Raw genomic sequence first — 22869 nt, forward strand, 5'->3', positions numbered from 1 at the left:
TATACCATTTCTAATTAGCAACGCCGTTCCCCTCTCCTTTTTTACCACCCCACCCCTCCAATCTTACTGAAACATCTGTAACAAGGAACCTCCAACAACCATTCCTGTCCCTCTTCTATCCACGTTTCCGTGATGGCCACAACATCATAGTCCCAAGTACTGATCCACGCCTTAAGTTCACCCACCTTATTTCTGATACTCCTTGCATTGAAATATACACACTTGAGCCCATCTCTGTGTCCGCAAGTATTCCCTGTCAGTGCTACCTTCTCCACAGGCTCCCTACATTCTTGGACATCCTGAAAAACAGCTAACCTACTTGCTGGATTACAAGTCCAGATCCCATCCCCCTGCCAAATTAGTTTAAACCCCCCCCGAAGAGTGCTAGCAAACCTACCTCCCAGGATATTGGTGCCCTTCTGGTTCAGGTGCAATCCGTCCTGCTTGTACAGGTCCCACCTTCCCCAGAATGCAGTCCAATTGTCCAAATATCTGAAGCCCTCCCTCCTACACCATCCTTGCAGCCACGTGTTCAACTGCACTCTCTCCCTATTCCTTGCCTCGCTGTCATGTGGCACCAGCAACAACCCAGAGATGACGACTCTGTCCGTCCTAGCTTTTAGCTTCCAGCCTAACTCCCTGAGCTCCTGAATGACCTCCCCACCCCTCTTCCTACCTATGTCGTTGGTGCAATGTGCACCATGACTTCTGGCTGCACATCCTCCCTCTTAAGGATTCTGAAGACACGGTCCGAGACATCTCGGACCCTGGCACCCGGGAGGCAACAAACCATCCGAGAGTCTCGCCGATGTCCACAGAACTGCCTGTCTGTCCCTCTAACTATAGAGTCTCCTATAACTAGCGCTCTCCTCCTCTCCCCCTTTCCTTTCTGGGCCTCAGAACTGGACCTCGTACCAGAGACCCGGTCACTGCAGTTTACCCCTGCTAGGCCGTCCCCCCCAACAGTATCCAAAGCGGTATACTTATTGTTGAGGGGAACGACCATAGGGGATCCCTGCACTGCCTGCTTCCTCCCCTTCCCACCTCTAACTGTTACCCAGCTCCCTCTGCTCTCTGGCGTAACTATGTCCCTGTAGCTTCTATCTATCACCCTCTCAGCCTCTCGAATAATCCTCAGTTCATCCAACTCCAGCTCCAGTTCCCTAACGCGGTCTGTGAGTACTAGCTCATAGCACTGGGAGTAATCCAGATATTACTACACTTGAGGACCTCCTTTTTAAAATTCTACCTAACTCTCTGTAATCTCCCTTCAGAGTCTCAACCTTTTCCCTTCCAATGTCATTGGTTCCAATGTGGACAATGACCACCTGCTGGCCCCTCTCCCCCGTGAGAACATTCTGCACCCTCTCTGAGACATCCTTGATCCTGGCACCAGGGAAACAACACACCATTCTGCTTTTTCTCTGCTGGCCACAGAAACGTCTGTCTGTACCTCGGACTACAGAATCCCCTAACACAATTGATCTCTTGGAAGCCGACGTACCCCTCGTTGCATTAGAGCCAGTCTCAATACCAGAAACTTGGCTATTTGTGCTACGTTCCCCTGAGAATCCAGCACCCCCTATATTTTCCAAAACAGCATACCTGTTTGAAATGGGTATATCCACAAAAGACTCCTGCTCTAGCTGCCTACCTCTCTTACCCTTCCTGGAAGGGTTAACCCATCTATGTGACTGTATCTGAGACTTTCCCCCCCTTTCTATAACATCCATCCATCACATACTGTAGCTGTTGCAAATTTCTCATCGCTTCTATTTGTCTCTCCAACCGATCCACTCGATCTGATAAGATTTGTATCCAACAGCATTTATGGCAGATATAATCCGCAGTAACCCTTAAACTCTCTTTAATCTCCCACATCTGACAAGAAGTACATATCACTGCAAAGGCCATTTTTGCTCCTTCACAATCTACAGACCCAGAAAATAACAGCGTCTTATTCCTCTACAAACACTGCCCCAGGTTAAATTAATAGCTATGGCTTATATTTTAAGTTTAATCAAGAGACTTCTCTCCAAAAACATATAATCAAGAAAGAATACACTATACTCACTACTGCAGCCTTTCTCTTGGACAGACTTAAAACAACGATTAACTTATCTGATTCTGTGCTGTGAACTTCGCCCAACAGTTCCTCCAAGATTAGTTGTGAATTTCACTGTTTGTTAATTTTCCCAGATGCACTCCGATGTCCAGCGATACACGAATTCAAACAGCAAAGGCGGTAACTGTGCAGGTTTTCTCTCTCTCTCTCTTGCACTGTCTTCACCATGTGCTTCCTTTGTCTGCCCTTCTCCCTTTTAAACTGCTGTTGTTTTGACTTTTTTTTCCAAAGTTCCAAAACAATGCAACAGCATATAAAACAGTAATTGCTGCTCCTGGAATTCGAGGAAATCACCTCCAACACCTACGCAATGTTGCAGCTACAGGGAGGGAGAGGTTCCTCAATCTGAGCATAGGAGATTGAGAGGTGACCTGATAGAGCTTTATAAAATAATGAGGGGTATAGATAAGGTGAATAGAAGCTATCTTTTCCCTAGGGTGGAGGTTTTCAAGACTGGGGGCACACAGTGACAAAAAGAAGATTTATCAAAAACAAGAGGGGCGATTTTTTTTTACACATAGAGTGGTTTGTGTGTTGGATGAACTTCCAGGGGAAGTGCTGGAAGCAAGTATGGTTACAACATTTACAAGACATTTAAATAAGTGCATGAATATGAAATGTATGGAGGGATATGGGCCAAGCACATGTAAGTGGGGCTTGGACTGCTTCCATGCTGTATGAGTCTACAACAATCCCTTATGACTGACAGAATTGAAGGCCTTTGTGAGATCAAAGAAGTCGATGGGCACAGGTTGGTGCAATTCTGTGCACTTTTATTGTATTTGTCATGCATTCTTCGTTGTGCCTACAGGCGGAAACTGTGTTGAGATTCAGGAAGGAGCTCTTCAGCCACAGGGAGGAGGAGTTGAGGAGGATTCTCGTAGTTGACAGTACAGAAATCCCTCTGTAATTTCTGCAGCTGGACCTATCTCCTTTCTTGAAGATGCTCACAATTGCGGCATCTCTGAGATCTCCCGGCATGCTGTCTTCCTTTCAGATGAAGTTGTAGATTTGTGTCAAAAGTGCCTGTCCTTTGTATTTTAGTATATCAGGGGTTTCCACCTGTTGCTTTGCTGTTGTTCAGCTGCCAAGTGGCTTTTTAGATTTCATTAGATGCGCTGAGATGACAGCAGCTAGCATATAATGGGAAGACTTGTGTTGAAGGCTGCATCTTGTTTGAGGAGGTTCTCTAAGTGCTCTCTGCAATTGATCATTGATGATCAACTCTTCTTTTTGGCTGCCAAAGCAATAGGTCCTATAGAGGGCTTTGCTTGCATTGAAGCAGTCACATATGACGTGGTTGTCAGTAAGTTGTTGAGTTTCCTGCACTCTTTCAAGTCACCATCTGTTCTTTAGGTCATAAATTATTTGTATTGTATCTCAGACGTCAGTTGGCTGAAGGCTTGTTCCCTCTTGCTTGAGTTTTGGTGGAGCTGCCACCTTGTGTTTACAGTCTAGGAGATTTCCTGATCTCTCTTGTTGAACAAGTCTTTGTGTTTTCTGGTAGAGAAGCCAAATGTCCCCATGCAAGTGCTTTTAGGGTGGTCCAGATGCTCATCACCAGGTTGGGTATGAGATGCTGCCTGAGTCAGTCTTTCTTCTCAAGGTCTTTGAATCCAGCAACACCGAGTCTCCAGTGACAGTTTTTTCCGCCTCTGCCAGTTTGGGGCCAGGTTGATGGGGATGGGAGAGAGGATTAGGGTTGGTCCACCAGTCATTAGCTCCTGTCATATGGGACAGGTGACTTGACTGCAGTGTGACATTCAGGTCTGATATTGGGTTGTCCACAACAGTCCTGACATTCCTGGTACCGAAATTCATTTGGGTGGATGATGCTTGTGTGTATTCTTTTAACATGCAGGCACACCAATCACCACATGGTCCCAGCAGAACAAGATCTACATCCGATGGTAGCAAAGATCCAAAATGACTGAAGTTCAACTCTCGTATAGGGCTATTCAACACTCATCTTCCACCTACCATTACCAATCACCACCATGGTGAACCAGGAGGCCACGCCCACAGTGGTGGCAAATTGCAGTATCAGGGTGCTAGAGGGTATCCAGGCCAGAAGCCAGGGTCCTAGGGTGCTTGCCAGTCCAAGCTCCTGCAGCAAGTACAAAATCTTACAACAGCTTACTGTCATAATCCAGTCCAACCATCCACAGTATCAACAGTTCATAACTAGGTGTGAAAGTTAGTACGTTACATGCATTCAAATGTTAATTGTTAGGTTTGATTTGTACAGGATTTAAGTCAATCAGACTGAACTCACAGGTGCAGTAGGTTTCTCTGAACAGCATTGGTCCAATAATAATATTTAAACAGTAGATGGAATTCACACTGTTGTTTGAATGTTCAGATTTTTATAATTTATATGCCAAGTATTTGATGGTTTGTTCAAGATTACTGTGTCATATGTTACAAATATGCTCCCTTAATCTATCACTTAACATAGGTTATGCCACGCAACGTCTACCTCTAGGTGAGTTCTTCCCTCCTGCCAGAAGATTTAATTTCCAACAATAATAACCATTACAGGCATAAAAACCTAATGCTACATTTAGGAATGTGTTACAAATCAGACTCCATCTTCTGTCATCTTTTCCAAGGTCTTTAATAAGGGCACCACAAAATCGATGCAAAACAAGAAGAAACCTGTACAAGTGTCAGGGGTTTTGACCTCAGTATCAAGAGGTACATTATTGAAGTATGTATCGCTTATCTATACTGAGTGATGAGAAGCCTCAAAAGAATTCTGCGTGCCACATGAAAAAGAACAGGGAACTAAATTTTCTTAAATTGATGCAAAAAGGAGGAACAGGAGCCTGCATCCTGAACCCTCAAGAAGAAAATACCTCTATGCAGCCCGGAATACCTCTCAACCATAACATTTTTCCAACTTTCTCATAGATTTTCAATTCTTTGATAATTGGGGAACTGCATCCCAACTTCTCAGTGTCCTGTTCACTCCTCTTATTGTGCCAGTCTTTTTCTCTCTCAAACTACATTGCTCAGTTACTCAGTCTATTTTAATAGACTTATACTACCTCACTGGGTCATTTGTTTTGTTCATTAGGTCACTGCCCCTTCCTCAGACTCACTGGGTTACTTTCCCTCACCAGATTACTCTATACATCATTGGTGATTGCTAACCCTGTTCCTAAATCTCCAAAACAAGGTAAATTTGCTCTTTTTATTGCCAATCGTTGGGTTATTACATCTTCATTCTTGCTGGATCAACCTGGTGCTCACTCTCTGTTACTCTCTCTCCCTCTCTCTCTCTCCATCCCTTATTCTGTACTGTCTGCCTTTTACTCTTTCTGGATCAGTCTGTCACTAGATCAGTCTTCTGCCCACACTCTCTCACTGGCTCAGTATGTCTTACTCATTCACATTGTTCAATCTGTGTTTGTCTCAGTCTCACATGTCCTTCTCATTCTGTAACAGAATCTCTCCACTCGATTCTCTCTCACTTTTCGCTGCATTTTCCTGTTTTAAAACTTGTCTAACATAAATGGGATAGAAATTCAAGAATAAAGAGTCAAGTCTAGCTGGAATAGATAAGCAGAGAGTTCTTAACAGGTAGAATCCGATATTGATAATGCAAAAACGTATCTGTGTTAAAAAAATGCTGAACTATCTGTTTCTGTTCAAGGATGTTCTGATAGAAATGAGAGATGCAACCTACGAGATAACACCTGAAAATGCAGCTGATAAATTCAACATACAAATCAATCCACTTTATATATCTCTTGAAGTAGTAATCCCTGGGGGTCACCTACTACAAGTGTTATGGAACAAGAATACAAATACATTCATTCGCTTCACCAGAATACAACAGGTAAGGAATTATAATTAACAATAATTTGCATGCAGATTGATAACCATGTGTTGATCTACCAGTTTAAGCCATAGTAATTATATTATATGAAGCAAACCACTAGGTGCAAAGAAATTAAAAATATGTTTGTTGCACTGAGTGCAGATTATTCACATTCATAGGGACCATAACAGCCACCACACTAAAAAGAGCAATTCATTTTGCCATTTATGCCTAAGTTTGCTCTGCAAATTTCTTTTTGAAAATTGTTGTTAATGTTTTTCCTGCTATTGAGACAAATTGGCCCAATGGGAAGAAGTTCATGTGGCGTACAAACACTTATTGCCATTTGACCTGTTTCTGTGCTGTAATTATTATATTAGACTATAAGCTTCAAGGTGATACCTTGCTGACCATAACAACTCCTGTTAAGAAAAACCCTCCTAATTTCATCTTTGGTTCTTCAGCCAAATATGTTAAGGCTTTCTCCTCTGGTAATTAATCCTTCTGTCACTAAAAATAGTTTCTCTTCATTCACTCTTATCAAAGATTTCTTGGTGTGGAACACTTCTATTAAATCCCCCCTTATCTTCTAAGGTCTAAAGAGGACAAATTGAGGATATCTGCTATCTCCATGAAACAGGAATCCTACACTGCCACTGCTGCTCCGATTAATCAATTCTGCGCCCTCTAATTAATATTTTTAAAAGGTTTACTATCATTTCTTTGTTTTTGCACTAGATGGATCTACATTTAAAGCCTAGGATTTCATATACATTTTTAAAAGCTTTCTCAACTTGTCATCACTACCCTCAAAGATTTGTGTACCCATACATAAGCAGGTCTGATTTGGAGATGCCAGTGTTGGACTGGTGTGTACAAAGTTAAAAATCACACAACACTAGGTTATAGTCCAACAGGTTTATTTGGAAGCACTAGCTTTTGGAGCACTGCTCCTTCATCAAGTGGTTGTGGAGTATAAGATCGTAAGACATAGAATTTAGAGCAAAAGAATTTCTAGCAAAAGTTTACAGTGTTTAGCCAGTGTACAGGGTTACATTGTAAACTTTTACTATAAGTTCTGTGTCTTATGATCTTATACTCCACAACCATCTGATGAAGGAGCAGTGCTCCAAAAGCTAGTGCTTCCAAATAAACCTGTTGGACTATAAACTGATGTTGTGTGATTTTTTAACAATAAGCAGGTCTCTTTTTGCGCAACCCTTTCCTCTTTAAAATGAAATCACCTAGTTTATATTGCCTTTTATCATACTTACACTAAAGTACATCTCTTCACATTGAATCATATCTCTATGTTTTTGTTCTCCTGATGTCTGTTACAGTTCTTGCTATTTTCTACATTTGAGTTTTGTTTCATGTATAAATATTGAAATTATGCTCTTTACACCAAGTCCAGGTGTATATAGATATGGAAATCAAACAATGATTTTGAGGTGGCCCTTGTGTTAAGGAACACCTTATATCTTTTACACCAGCCCAAAAACAATTAGTAACCACTATTCTATGCTTATGGACCTACAACCAATATTGTATCTTTGCAACTACTGCTATTTTAGTTCCAAAAGTTTTAAATATGCTGATTTGTCTATTAATCTAACACTTATGCAATGCCTTTTGAAAAGTCCATCTACACAATTAAAGTATCACCACACATGCCCTTCATTATGTCAAAGAACACAAACTAGTAAGCCAAACACAATTTATCTTTAAGAAACAAGGGGTATCATAGGTAAGGCAAATGAACTTACAGCCTGGATCAGTACATGGGACTATGATGTTGTGGCCATTATAGAAACTTGGTTGAGAGAAGGACAGGAGAAAGTGAGGACTGCACATGCTGGAGGTTAGAGTCGAGAGTGTGATGCTGGAAAAGCACAGCAGGACAGGCAGCATCCAAGGAGAAGGAGAATCCACATTTCAGGCATGATTCCTGATGAAGGGCTTATGCCTGAAACATCGATTGTCCTGCTCCTCAGATGCTGCCTGAGAGAGGGACAGGACTGGCTACTCAACATTTCAGAGTTTTGTTCTTTTATAGAGGAAGGTAAATGAAGTGGAGGCGTTACATTACTAATCAGGGAGAATGTTACATCCGCACTCAGAGAGGACATACTGGAGGGCTCATCCATGGAATGGGTAGAGCTCAAAAATAAGGTGGGATTATACAATAGGCCCACCAACAGCCATTGAGACATTGAGGAACAAATGTGTAGGTAGATTATGGACTGATGCAATAAAAACAGCATTGTCATAGTAGGTGACTTTTTAACTTCCCCATTATTGACTGGGACTGCCTTCGAGCAAGAGGCTTAGACGAGGCAGAATTTGTTAACTGCATGTAAGAGGGTTTCTTGAAATGGTGTGCTGGACATTATACTGACTAATGAGCTGAGCAGGTGATTGACCTTTCAGTGGGTAAGCACTTTGGAAACAGTGATCACAGCCCCATAAGTTTTAAGATAGCTTTGAATAAGAAACATCAGGACCTTGTGGCAAGGCGAAGGGAGATTTGTGTGGAGTATGCTAATATGCTAGGGCATTTTGAGATCAAGAAAGAGATGGAGTTGAGTCTTTTGAAGAACATTAAGGTGGATAAGTCCCCAGTGACTGATGGTATCTACTCCAGGTTATTGATACAGGCAAGAGAGAAGATTGCTGGGGCCTTGACCAAGAGTTTTGTATCCTTGTTAGCCACTGGTGAGGTCCCAGAGGACTGACAGGTAACTGATGTTGCTCCTCTGTTCAAGAAGCAAAATAGAAATAATGCAGGAAACTATACACCAGTGAGTCTCACATCGGTGGTTGGGAAGCTGTTGGACAGAATCTTTAGGGGATTTACTTATGTTTGGAAAAGCATGGCCTAGTTAGGAATAGTCAGCATGGCTTTATGTACTGGGACCTCTGCTGTTTGTGATATATGTAAGTGACTTGGATGAATATATAGATGGTAGTTTAGTAAGTTTGATTAGATTAGATTACATTACATTACTGTGTGGAAACAGGCCCTTCGGCCCAACAAGTCCACACCGACCCGCCGAAGCGTAACCCACCCATACCCCTACATTTACCCCTTACCTAACACTATGGGCAATTTAGCATGGCCAGTTCACCTGACCTGCACATCTTTGGACTGTGGGAGGAAACCGGAGCACCCGGAGGAAACCCACGCAGACACGGGGAGAACGTGCAAACTCCACACAGTCAGTCACCTGAGGCGGGAATTGAACCCGGGTCTCTGGCGCTGTGAGGCAGCAGTGCTAGCCACCGTGCCGCCCACGATACAAATGCAGATCTGTGTCTTTGCAGATGATACAAAGTTCAGTGGAGGTGTGGATAGGTAGAAGGTTGTCAAAGGATACAGCTGGATCTAGATTAATTGCAAAGAAATTGCACTTGGAGTTTAATCTGGGTAAGCGTGAGGTGCTCCTCAACTGTTAAGGAAAAGTATACAGTTAATGACAGGACCCTGAATAATATTGATGTACTGGGTTCAAGTCCATAGCTCCCTGAAAGTGGCCACACAAGTAGTTAGCGTGTTAAAGAAGGCTCATGGCATGCTTGCCTTTATTGTTCAGGGAATTGAGTACAAGAGACAGGATGTCATGTTGCAGCTTTATAAGACTTTGGTTAGGCCACACTTAGAATATTGTGTTCAATTCTGGTTGCCACATTACAGGAAGGATGTGGAGACCTTGGAGAGAGTGCAGAAGAGGTTTACCAGGATACTACCTGGATTAGAGGGTATGAGCTATAAGGAGTGGCTAGAAAAACACAGATTGTTTACTCTGGAACAGCAGAGACTGAGGGGAGACTTGATAGAAGTGTACAAAATTGAGATGACAGGGTTGACGATCAGAATCTTTTTCCCAGAGTTGAAATATCTAAAACTGGAGGGCATGCATTTAAGCTGAGAGGGAGCAAGTTCAAAGGCAAGGCAAGGTTTTTACAGAGTTTGGAATATGCTCCCTGGGGTGGTGGCGGAGGCAGATATGATTGGGGTATTTAAAAGACATTTAGGAAGCACATAAATATGCAAGGATGGAAGTTTATGGATCAAGGGCAGGCAGAAGGGACTAATTTAATTTGGTGTCATGTTCAGCACAACATCGTGGGCTGAAGGGCTCATTCTTGTTCAATGTTCTAAAACAGTAGTTTCTCCAGTGACAATTAATGTTGACCTTATTATTGCCTCTGAAGGTTTCCCCACTATTAAGGTTTAAGTTGACCAGTCTATAATTTATCATGTTTCCAGTATATTAAAGAGATGTTTCAATTTCATATTCTGTAGTCCTCTAAGATCAACTTGAAGACTGCCACCAGAATATCTGTTATCAATAACCAGGCATATTCAATTCAGACTGGTGATGTTTCTACTTTGAGGGCAACCAACCTCTTAACTATTTCCTTTTCATCTATTTTTATCCTACTCGATTGTTCAACTACCTTCTTCTTTACCATGTTCACTTCCTGGATCTTAGGATCAGTGACAAATCAAAGGCATACACTGTTGACTGTATATTTAACTTTATCTTTCCCTTTTTCATTTGCTGCTGTTGGAATTTGCTCTCCTGACTGCTGCATGGATCCATTGATACAGACTGGGGAGGTCTTGCATTTTCACTCATTCTCAGTGATGCTGCTCCCCTCTGACATCATGAGCTAAAGGCATGCCTCTCGTGGTTTCTAGCTTAATATTCATCTCAGAATTAATGACATATCATTAACCTTTCATTGATATTTTAAAATAATTCTCAATTTTGATTTATTTTCAACTGAGCTCCCCACCGCTGCACCCCATTGTTAAAACTGAGAAGCTATGGTGGTGGAGGAACATGAGTGTTTTCGTATTCCTGAAGATCTTGGCTCCAAATTATGCTTTTCCTGCATCCTAGCTTTGTCAGGAATTCACGATAGTTCTAGGCTCTTCCAGTCTGTTAGCCAATAGATACCAGCTGCAGTTGGGTGAGTGAGTTTCCACAGCCATCGATAAGAAAGGCGTGAATGAAGTTTTACATGCAATTAATAGTTTATGTCCCAACTTTCTCACTAACCCCATGATCAAAGCCATTGTCACAACACAGAAGGAGTTATTTGGAAAGTAGATAGCATAAACATAAGTGAAGAGGTAAGCTATCCTAAAAGCTCATCCAGACTGAACAGAATATATCCTAAGTTACTGAAAAAGTACTAATGGTATTATTAGGAACAACTTTATCAACATGATAAGTGGGACAACTAAATTCCCATTGTTGCCAGCAATTGAAAGCATAATATCCAGACCAAATCTGTTGTGGCTTATACTTTAAACCACAATATTAGTCATTATTACCCTATATGTGACATCTCATTATTTTTATTCAACCTGTTTTATGTCACATTTCTGGATCAGGTGGGATTTGAATCTAGACCTTCCAACCTAAAGGTAGGTCAATACCACACCATGAGATTCTCATTCATGTAACCTCTACAATATATGATCTTGTGTAAACTTCTGTAATACCTGCTTATAGGCTACATTTAACTTCCACAATTTACCCAATCCTACCCAATTTGTAAAAGCTGCAATACCTGACCTTATTCAACATCTTATTTCTGACATATCTCATCTTACCAACTTGTAATTCCTATAATATTCAAATTAACATGTAATCAATGTGTAATCTGTGCAATACTGTGCACATAGTTGATGTATAATGCATTCTACATTATACATCAACTATGTATAGGTGTTGGATCAATTATACACAGATACTGTAATGATGGACCACTAATGCATTTTGTCTGGCAGAATGCAAACTATCAATGCATGTCGTTGTGTACTAATGGACTGCATCGTCCACGCTGCTGCATTTCTATGGTTGCATTGTGTTATTTTGTGGAAGCACTATGTGAATGCCTGATTTCTCTTCATTTGAGAAAAAGAAGTTGAGAGTACATATCATAGCAAGACAAAGAGTTCTAAAAAGAAAACACAAGGAATAAAGTATTGAGAAATACATACAATCAGCAAATAATAGTTGTCTTGCATCTCAACAGCTTTCACTCTGTGGACTATGTGGGAATTTCAACAGTGATGTAGGTGATGATTTTATAACTCGCAGCCAATACTTGGCCTCCAATGCATTAGAATTTGCAAATACTTGGAAGGAAGAGCCTTTATGTCAAGATGTGACTGAAATTCTGCATCCATGTGAGCTAAATCCATATCGTTTGGCCTGGGCAGAGAAACAATGTCACATAATTCACAGCAGTATCTTTGAACCATGTCACAATCTGGTGAGTATTTTTCATATGATTACAATATGGTTCAGTATTTCTAGTCAGTGAATGATTAGAGAGATTAACAAAACATGAAGCATGCCTGTTAGTTCTTTTAAGCAAATGGCTATTAGATTTACGAGTTAAAATAGAAAAGAATTGTCATCCCTGTATCAAAATTAAACAAGCATACTAACAGAACTCTGAGCAAATCAGGGAATTAGAGAGATTGCTCTCAACCCATTCATTTTCAATCCCATCCTTTCCCCATTTTAGGTGTAAGCTAGACTAGAACTGCACAGTTGAAATTATGGCAACATTCAGTCATGCTGTATATGAGGATCCTGTATAGTCTGTGCCCACTTGTATTTGTTTTAGGCAGATTCTGGTTTACAGGTTTCCAAAATATATTATGTGCACACCTGAGAGGATGTGGGTATAACTCTGGGTGGTCTAGAGGGCAATGGTTTAGATGAAAATAAGCTCCAATACAGACATGTAAATTTTTTTCACATGTTTATTAAGTCAGTAATTATCATTACATCTGTATATTATCCAGAAAGAGAAAAAATGTTACTTGGATATGAACATACTGATCACATTGGAACTGTCATTTGTAAATTTTACTGTTTTCCTTCAGAAGATGAAAAGTTTAGGAATCCTGAGGGGGCTTTGCATAAGAATGGCGGGAGAATAAAAATGTGAGCCTCAGAGGGAGCAGTACAAGAAATGTGAGAGGATAAAAAAGCAAGACGATTGAGAGGATAAGAATGACCTGAAGAACAAGAAGTCGGCACGGTGGCACAGTGGTTAGCACTGCTGCCTCACAGTGCCAGAGACCCGGGTTCAATTCCCGCCTCAGGCGACTGACTGTGTGGAGTTTGCACGTTCTCCCTGTGTCTGCGTGGGTTTCCTTCGGGTGCTCCGGTTTCCTCCCACAATCCAAAAGATGTGCAGGTCAGGTGAATTGGCCATGCTAAATTGCCCGTAGTGTTAGGTTAGGGGTAAATGTAGGGGTAGGGGTATGGGTGGGTTGCGCTTCGGCGGGGCGGTGTGGACTTGTTGGGCCGAAGGGCCTGTTTCCACACTGTAAGTAATCTAAAAAAAAAGTCAAAGAATAGTGATTGGTAAAATTGAGTTTCAGAGGGAACTGTGCAAGAATCATGAAAGAATAAAGGGGAACCTGAGAGGGAGAAGTGCAGTGAGAGAATAAAAGGGAGCAATGCAAAATAACGAATTGATGAAAGAAAGCCCGAGAGCAGTGAAAGAATAGTGAGATGATCAAATTGAACTTGAAAGGGTACGTTGCAAGAACAGTGAAGAGGAGCAATGAAAGAATAAGGAGAGGATCAAATTAAGCCTGTAAGACAGTAATGAAAGAGTATTGCAAGGATAAAAGGGAGCTAGAGAGAGTAAATGTTCTAAAGGAAATCAAAATTTATTGATTGGTTGATATTTTTCTCTTTCTGTCTCTCTAAACAATGATTTTTGTTCAAAGACCACGGAGCAGGTCAAGAGGTATTCATGAATACTTTAAACAAATTACTAACTTTGATTTTTCTTAACACAGAAATATAAAGATCCCTTTGCATCGGTAAATTTCTGTCTCATTGTTCCATTTTGTAGAAATGGAATGAAAAGGAGGTCCCGGCACACAACCAGGTTCCAAGAGTCTTAGACAAACAAGGACTGGGCACTGTTCTAGTGTTGTTGTTTTTAACATGCATCTCTGGAGCATTGGGAATTGAATCCTGTCCTTTTGCATCCCAAAAGCCCTGACATAGATTTTTTACATCATGAATGGGCATCTATGTCTTGTGTTTTCAATTCCTGCAATTTGTGGGAATTCCAGAACACCATTCTATGTGTCTAATGTGACTACCATGGGCTTGAGCTCATGATTTTCAAATTTCAGGTGCAGCTGGAGACGCAGTGAAGGATGGAGTTTCCTCTATCATATACTCCAGAATGTAGTTGTTATATGCTGAATCATCACTGCAATAGTAATAGACACACCAGGTAGATTACTGCCATCCTCCTCCTTTTATGTTGGGATTTAAATGGCCTCACTGATCTAGTGCGGTAAAGAATAACTCACTTGGTATCTAATAGGAAGAGGCTATTATATTAATAAAGATGTAGTTTATTGCATGATAGCAATCATGGGCATGGATGGGATTTATGGGGCTGGTGTATCATAGCTATTACCGAAATGTGACTGAGGGAAAATAACTGGCAGTGTAATATTCTGGAATTTGGATGCTATGGGCAGGTTAGAAAGTGAGGTAAGAGAGGAGGAGGAGGAGTGTAGTTGATTAGGGACAACATTGCTGTGCTATTTAAAGAGGGTATTCATGGGGAATCATCCAATGAGGCTGTACGGGCAGAACCAAGAAATAAAAAGGGATGAACCTTGATGGGATTGCACTACAGACCACCACCCTCCACTAATCAGCAGGAAATTGAAGAGTGAATATATAGGGAGATCACAGATATCAGTAAGAATAATAGGCTTGTAATGGTGGAGGATTTTACCTTTCCAAACACAGACTGGGACTGCCTTAGTGTAAAGGGCATGGATGGGCAAAAATTTGTTAAGTGTGTTCAAGAAAATTGTCTAATTCAATATGTGGATGTACCTACTAGAGAAGGAACAAAACTTGAGCTTTTCTTGGGAAATAAGGCAGGGCAAGTGACTGGAGGTGTTAGTAGGAGAGCACTTTGAGACCAGTGATCATAATTCTACTAGTTTTAAAATAGTTATGGAAAAGGATAAGTCTGATCTAAGTGTTAAAGTTCTACTTTAGACAGTATTAGACAGGAACTTTCAAAGTTGATTGGTAGAAGCTGTTCGCAGGTAAAGGGATAGCTGGCAAGTGGAATGCTTTCAAAAATGAGTTACCTAAAGTTCAGAGACTGTTAATGTAAAGGGCAAGGCTGGTTGGTATAAGAAATTCTGGATGACTAGGGATATTGAGGCTCTGGTCAAGAAAAAGAAGGAGATGTAATCACTTGTAAAGTACAGGAATCGAGTGAATCCCTGGAGAGGTACAGGGGAAGTAGGAAGTAAGAGGAAACCAGGAAGGCAAAAAGAGGACATGAGATAACTTTGGCAAATAAGGTTAAGGAGAATCCTAAGAGATTCTACAAGTACATTAAGGGGAATACAGTAAGTAGGGAGGAAATAAGGCCCCTTAAAGATCAACAAAGTCATCTATGTGTAGAACTACAAGAGATGGAGGAGATGCTAAATGAATATTTTGTATCAGTATTTATTATGGAGAAAGGCGTGCAAGCGAGGAAACTCGGAGAAATGAATAGGGATGTTTTGTAAATAATCTATGTCAGAGAAGAGTAAGTGCAGGAGGTGTTAAAATGCATACAGGTAGATAAATCCCTGGGATCTCATCATGTGTATCCCAGAACACTATGTGAAGCTAGGGAAGAATTTGTGGGGCCCCTTGCAGAGATATTTTCATAGAATCCCTTCAGTGTGTAACGAGGCCATTCGGCCCATCGAGTCCACATTGACCCTCTGAAGAGTATCCCATCCAGTTCCACCACCCAATCCTGTAAACCTGAATTTTTCATGGCTAATCCACCTGACCTGCACATTTATGGACTGTGGAAGGAAACCCACATAGACATGGGGACAATGTGCAAACTCCACACAATCACCCAATTCTGGAATCGAACCTGGGTCGCTGGCGCTGTGAGGTAATAATGCTAATCACTGAGCCACTAAGCTGCCCCAATTTGTCTCATCGATTGCCACGGCTGAGGAGCTGGAAGACTGGAGGGTGGGTAACGTTGTGCTATAATGTAAGAAAGGCTCTAAGGAAAATCTAGGGAACTGTAGATTGGTGAGCCTGACGTCAGTGGTAGCTAAGTTGTTGGAGAGGTTTCTGAGAGACAGGATTTGCATGCAAAGAGTTTGGAAAAGCAAGGACTGATTTGGGAAAGTCAACATGGCTTTCTACAATGAAAATCATGTCTCACGAACTTGACTGGGTTTTTTGAAGAGATGACAAAGAAGATAGATGAAGACAAAATGGTAGATATTGTCTATATGAACTTTAGTAAGGCCTTCAATAAGGTTCTGCATGGCCGTCTGAATAATCACATGGGATCTAGAAAGATCTAGCCAATTGGATACAAAATTGTTGTGACATTAGGAGACCAAGGTTAGTGGTAGAGGGTTCATATTCGGACTGGGTCCTGTGACCAGTAGAGTGCCACAATGATCAGATCTGGGTCCACTGTTCGTCATTTATATGAATGATTTATATGAGAATGTAGGAGGCATGGTTAGTGAGTCTGCAGATGATACCAAAATTGGAGATATAATGGACAGAGAAGAGGGTTATCTAAGAACTGACTTGAATTGAATTTATTGTCACGTGTACCGAGGCATGGTGAAAAGCTTTGTCTTGCGAGCAATACAGGCAGATCACAGAGTTAAGTAGCATCGATAAGTAAATAATTGGTAAATAGCGGCAAAAACAAAAACACAGGACAGGCAAATGTTAAGAGTTTGTTTCTTGATCAGCTGGGCCAATGGGCCAAGGAATGGCAGATAGAGTTTAATTTAGATAAATGCAAGGTTTTGCATTTTGGTAAGTCAAACCAGGGCAGGACTTACACAGTTAATGCTAGGGCTCTGAGGGCTGTTGTTGAACAGAATGACCTAGGGGTACATAGTTCTTTGTAAGTGGCGTCATGGTCAATAGAGTGGTGAAAAAGACATCTGGCACATTGGCATTCATTAATCAGAGCATTAAGTATTGGAACTAGGGTGTCATTTTGCAGCTGTACAAGACATTGGTGAGACCACTTTTAGAGTACTATGCCCAATACTGGTCGCCCTGTTATAGGAAGGATGCTGTTAACTTGGAAGGAGTGCAGAAAAAATTACAAGAATGTTGTTAGGACTGGAGAGTTTGATTTATAAAGAGAGGCTGGAAAAGCTGGGATTTTCTTCCCTGGAACATTGGAGGCTGAGGGGTGACCTTTTAGAGGTTTATAAAATCATGAAGGGCATAGATAAGGAAAATAGCCAAGGCCTTTTCCCCAGAATAGGGGAGTCCAAAACTAGAGGGCATGGTTACAAGGTGAAAGGGGGAATATTTAAAAGAGACCCAAAGGGCAACATTTTTCACACAGAGGCTGGTCCATATATGGACCAAGCTGCCAGAGGAAGTGATAGAGTCAAAATTTAAAAGATATTTGGACAGGTGCATGGATACGAAAGGTTTAGAGGAATATGGGCCAAACACAGACAAATGGGACGAGTTCAGTTTACAAAACCTGGATGGCATGGATGAGTTGAGCCGAAGTCTGTTTCTATGCTCTGTGACACTATCATGAAGAGAATGTGGTGGTTGGCATTTATGTGAATAATATGGAAACATTTGAGAAGATACAAAGGCAGCTAAACAAAATTGAAACTTATGGAATAGGAGGTTGAGTGTCGAACGACATAAAAATATTGGCTTAAGAATAGAAAGCAGCAAATCACCATCACTATTTCGGTCCCAGCAACAGGACAGATGCAGCAGAATTGGCACCGTTGAGAGGGAATTGCCTTGGGAGTCCTTAACATTGACTTTAGACTCCATAAAGTCTCATAATATTAAGTCAAAAATGCAAAGAAGCCTCCTGCTGAATATCATTTACTGCCCCTTTCCCACGTGATTAATCAGTTCTCCCCCATGTTTAAACAGTTGGAGAAAGAATGGAGGATGGCAGGAGGGCAAAATATTCACTGGAAAATGGGCTTCAATGTCCATTGCCAAGAGTAACTTGACAGCATCACGAATGATTGAGCTGGTCCAGTCCTAAAAGGCTCAGTTGCAAGACTGGCAGCTGATGAGGCAACCAACAAATAGGACCCCATCCTCACCAATCCACCTGTTGCAGGTACATCTGTCCATGACAGTGTTGATAGGAATGATCACAACACGTGGAGGTGAAGGTCTGTTTTCTTGTTGAGGATAGCGTCTATTCAGCCATGTGACATTATCACTGTGTAAAATGAGATTGATTTCAAACAGATTTATCACCTCAAGTCTGAGCATCCACAAGGTTTTATGATCTATCAGCAACAGTGGCAGAATTGTATTCAACTACAATCTGCAGGCTCTCGTATGCCTCACTTACTATTACTATCAAGCCAGGGATTAAAATCTAAAAGTACTGTGGATTCTGTAAATCAGAAACAAAGGGCGGCACGGTGGCTCAGTGATTAGCACTGCTGCCTCACAGCGCCAGGAACCTGGGTTTGATTCCTGCCTTGGGTGACTGTTTGTGTGGAGTTTGCACATACTCCCCGTGTCTATGTGGGTTTCCTCCATGTTCTCCAGTTTCCTCCCACAATCCAAAGATGTGCAGGTCAGGTGAATTGATCATGTAAATTGCCCATAGTGTTAAGTGCATTAGTCAGGGGTAAAATAGGGTAAGGGAATGAGTCTGGGTGGGTTACTCTTTGGAGGGTCGGTGTGGACTTGTTGGGCGAAGGGCCTGTTTCCATACATGGGTCTGGCAGCATCTACAAAGAGAAATTAACGTGAACAGTTTGGAACCCAGTTCTGAGGAAGGGTCACCCAAAACATAAACTTTGCTTTCTCTTCACAGATGCTGCCAGACCTGCTGAGCTTTTGCAGCAATTTCTGTTTTCGTTGTTGTAGATAGATCTGCAGATATAGAACATGCATTGATTGGACCCTCTGAACAGGATGTACAATGTCAATGGACGAGGAGAGACTGTGAATAGGATTAGATGCATACTGGAACAGGTTGATGAGGGGCATGGCAAATTCTAGAGCACAAACCGCAGGTACAATTACCAGAATATTGTTGGAACCCATTTCCTATTTTGCCTATATGTCTCCAGTTTCTGATAATATGTGGAGTGAATCAAATAGCTTGAAGGCAAGCATATATGATACTGGGGACCAATAGAGGAAGCAAAGGCAGATCATCCACTCAGGGATTAACCCTTGTTCAATGAAGAATATGGGAGGACATGCCAAGAGCAGTACCAGGCATACGTAAAAATAAGCTGTCATTCTGCCAAATATACAAGGAAACTATTTGCATAACAGACAGCATAAACATCAAGTGGCTGACAGAACGAAGCAATCTCACATCATCAGTGGTAGTGAACAATCGAATAATGCAGGGGAGTAGAAAGCTCTACAAATATCCCCATCCTCAATGATGAGGAAGCCCAACACACCAGTGCTGAAGAGAAGATCAAAGCATTCGCAACAATCTTCAACCAGAAGTGCCGAGTGGATGATCTACCTTTGCTTCCTCTGTTGGTCTCCAGTATCATATATGCCTGTCTTCTACCAATTTGATTCACTCCACGTGATATCAGAAACTGGAGATATATAAAACCAATAGAAGATTTGTGCTACAGAATTTGTTATGCCCCCAGCCAACCTGTTATAGTATGCTACAACACTGGCATCTAATCCTACTCATGATCTCTTCTAGTACATTGACCCTGTACACTCTGTTCAGAGGATTCAGTTGATATGTCTGCAGATCTATCTACAAACCGGAGAAAGTGAGGACTGCAGATCCTGGAGATCAGAGCTGAAAATGTGTTGCTGGAAAAGCGCAGCAGGTCAGGTAGCATCCAAGGAACAGGAGAATCGACGTTTCGGGCATAAGCCCTTCTTCAGGAATGAGGAAAGTGTGCCCAGCAGGCTAAGATATAAGGTAGGGAGGAGGGACTCGGGGGAGGGGCGTTGGAAATGCGATAGGTGGAAGGATGTCAAGGTGAGGGTGATAGGCCAGAGTGGGGTGGGGGCGGAGAGGTCAGGAAGAAGATTGCGGTCAGGAAGAAGGCGGTGCTGAGTTCGAGGGATTTGACTGAGACAAGGTGGGGGGAGGGGAAATGAGGAAACTGGAGAAATCTGAGTTCATCCCTTGTGGTTGGAGGGTTCCTAGGCGGAAGCTGAGGCGCTCTTCCTCCAACCGTTGTGTTGCTATGGTCTGGCGATGGAAGAGTCCAAGGACCTGCATGTCCTTGGTGGAGTGGGAGGGGGAGTTGAAGTGTTGAGCCACAGGTTGGTTGGGTTGGTTGGTCCGGGTGTCCCAGAGGTGTTCTCTGAACCGTTCCGCAAGTAGGTGGCCTGTCTCCCCAATATAGAGGAGGCCACATCGGGTGCAGCGGATGCAATAGATGATGTGTGTGGAGGTGCAGGTGAATTTGTGGCAGATATGGAAGTATCCTTGGGGCCTTGGAGGGAAGTAAGGGGGGAGGTGTGGGCGCAAGTTTTGCATTTCTTGCAGTTGCAGGGGAAGGTGCCGGGAGTGGAGGTTGGGTTGGTGGGGGGTGTGGACCTGATGAGGGAGTCACGGAGGGAGTGGTCTTTTCAAAACGCTGATAGGGGAGGGGAGGGAAATATATCCCTGGTGGTGGGGTCCGTTTGGAGGTAGCGGAAATGACAGCGGATCATCCGCTGTCCATGGAGGTTGGTGGGGTGGTAGGTGAGGACCAGTGGGGTTCTGTCCTGGTGGCAGTTGGAGGGGTGGGGCTCAAGGGCGGAGGAGCGGGAAGTGGAGGAGATGCGGTGGAGAGCATCGTCGACCACGTCTGGGGGGAAATTGCGGTCCTTGAAGAAGGAGGCCATCTGGGTTGTACGGATTTGGAACTGGTCCTCCTGGGAGCAGATGCGGCGGAGACGAAGGAATTGGGAATATGGGATGGCATTTTTACAGGGGGCAGGGTGGGAGGAGGTGTAGTCTAGGTAGCTGTGGGAGTCGGTCGGTTTATAGTAAATGTCCGTGTTGATTCGGTCGCCCGAGATAGAAATGGAAAGGTCTAGGAAGGGGAGGGAGGAGTCTGAGACAGTCCAGGTGAATTTGAGGTCAGGGTGGAAGGTGTTGGTGAAGTGGATGAACTGTTAAACTTCCTCGTGGGAGCACGAGGCAGCGCCAATACAGTCATCGATGCAGCGGAGGAAAAGGTGGGGGGTGGTGCCAGTGTAACTGCGGAAGATGAACTGTTCCACATATCCTACGAAGAGGATAGCTGGGGCCCATGCGGGTGCCCATGGCTACTCCTTTGGTTTGGAGGAAGTGGGAGGATTGGAAAGAGAAGTTGTTGTGGTGAGGACCAGTTCAGTCAGTCGAAGGAGGGTGTCAGTAGGAGGGTACTGGTTGGTACGGCAGGAAAGGAAGAAGCGGAGGGCTTTGAGTCCTTCGTGATGGGAGATGGAGGTGTACAGGGACTGGATGTCCATGGTGAAGATAAGGCGTTGGGGACCGGGGAAGCGAAAATCATGGAGGAGGTGGAGGGCGTGGGTGGTGTCCCGAACGTAGGTGGGGAGTTCTTGGACTAAGGGTGACAGGACCGTGTCGAGGTATGCAGAGATGAGTTCGGTGGGGCAGGAACAGGCTGAGACAATGGGTCGGCCGGGGCAGTCAGGTTTGTGGATTTTGGGCAGGAGGTAGAAACGGACGGTGCGGGGTTGTGGGACTATGAGGTTGGAGGCGGTGGATGGGAGATCCCCTGAGGTGATGAGGTTATGGATAGTCTGGGAGATGATGGTTTGGTGGTGGGAGGTGGGGTCATGGTCAAGGGGGCAGTAGGAGGAGATGTCCGCGAGCTGGCGTTTAGCCTCAGCGGTATAAAGGTCAGTGCGCCAAACTACTACCGCGCCTCCCTTGTCTGCTGGTTTGATAGTGAGGTTGGGGTTGCAACGGAGGGAGTGGAGGGCTGCATGTTCCGAGGGTGAGAGGTTGGAGTGGGTGAGAGGGGTGGAGAAGTTGAGGCGGTTAATGTCACAGGTGGCTATCAAGAGTTCGAGGGCGGGTAAGAGGCCAGCACGGTGTGTCCAGGTGGATGGGGTGTGTTGGAGGCGGGAGAAGGGGTCGTCAGAGGGTGGGCGAGAATCCTGGTTGAAGACGTAGGCGCGGAGGCGAAGGCGGCGGAAGAATTGTTCGATGTCACGCCGCGTGTTGAACTCGTTGATCCGAGAGCCTAGGGGAATGAAGGTGAGGCCTCTGCTGAGGACTGATCTTTCATCCTCAGAGAGGGGTCGTTCTGGAGGGATGGTGAAAACACGGCAGGGCTGGGAGCTAGGACCTGGTGTGGGGCTGGAGCTGGGAGTGGGGGCGGGGCTAGGGGTGGGGGCGGAGACGGAGATCGGCGTGGGGATGGAGTTGGACGTGGTGACGGAGATCGGTGTGGGGGCGGGGTTAGGTTTGGTGATGGAGATCGACGTGGGGGCGGGGTTAGGCATGGTGACAGAGATCGGCGTGGGGGTGGAGTTAAGCGTGGTGATGCAGACACATGCGGCGTTGTGGTATCAGCGTTCCAAAAAGACCACTCCCTCCGTGACTCCCTCGTCAGGTCCACCTCCCCCCCACCAACCCAACCTCCACTCCCAGCACCTTCCCCTGCAACCGCAAGAAATGCAAAACTTGCGCCACACCTCCCCCCTTACTTCCCTCCAAGGCCCCAAGGGATACTTCCATATCCACCACAGATTCACCTGCACCTCCACACACATCATCTATTGCATCCGCTGCACCCGATGTGGCCTCCTTTATATTGGGGAGACAGGCCGCCTACTTGCGGAACGGTTCAGAGAACACCTCTGGGACACCCGGACCTTGTGTAGGA

At 43.6% G+C, this 22869-nt stretch overlaps 1 protein-coding gene across 1 annotated transcript in view; it reads left to right on the top strand.

Annotated features, from left to right (window-relative positions):
- The window catches only part of LOC122558123 (mucin-6-like), a 276414-nt gene that overhangs the window by 225890 nt on the left and 27655 nt on the right, over positions 1 to 22869 (top strand). Inside the window, exons 28-29 of the mRNA XM_087996806.1 lie at positions 5784 to 5969; positions 12006 to 12245. Coding sequence (XP_087852932.1) covers positions 5784 to 5969; positions 12006 to 12245 — 426 coding nt within the window. The remainder of the gene's footprint in view (positions 1 to 5783; positions 5970 to 12005; positions 12246 to 22869) is intronic.

The sequence above is a fragment of the Chiloscyllium plagiosum genome, unplaced genomic scaffold (assembly GCF_037043375.1).
Source record: "Chiloscyllium plagiosum isolate Xiang-an unplaced genomic scaffold, Cpla_swu_hap1 HiC_scaffold_18, whole genome shotgun sequence".
NCBI classification, from domain to species: domain Eukaryota; kingdom Metazoa; phylum Chordata; class Chondrichthyes; order Orectolobiformes; family Hemiscylliidae; genus Chiloscyllium; species Chiloscyllium plagiosum.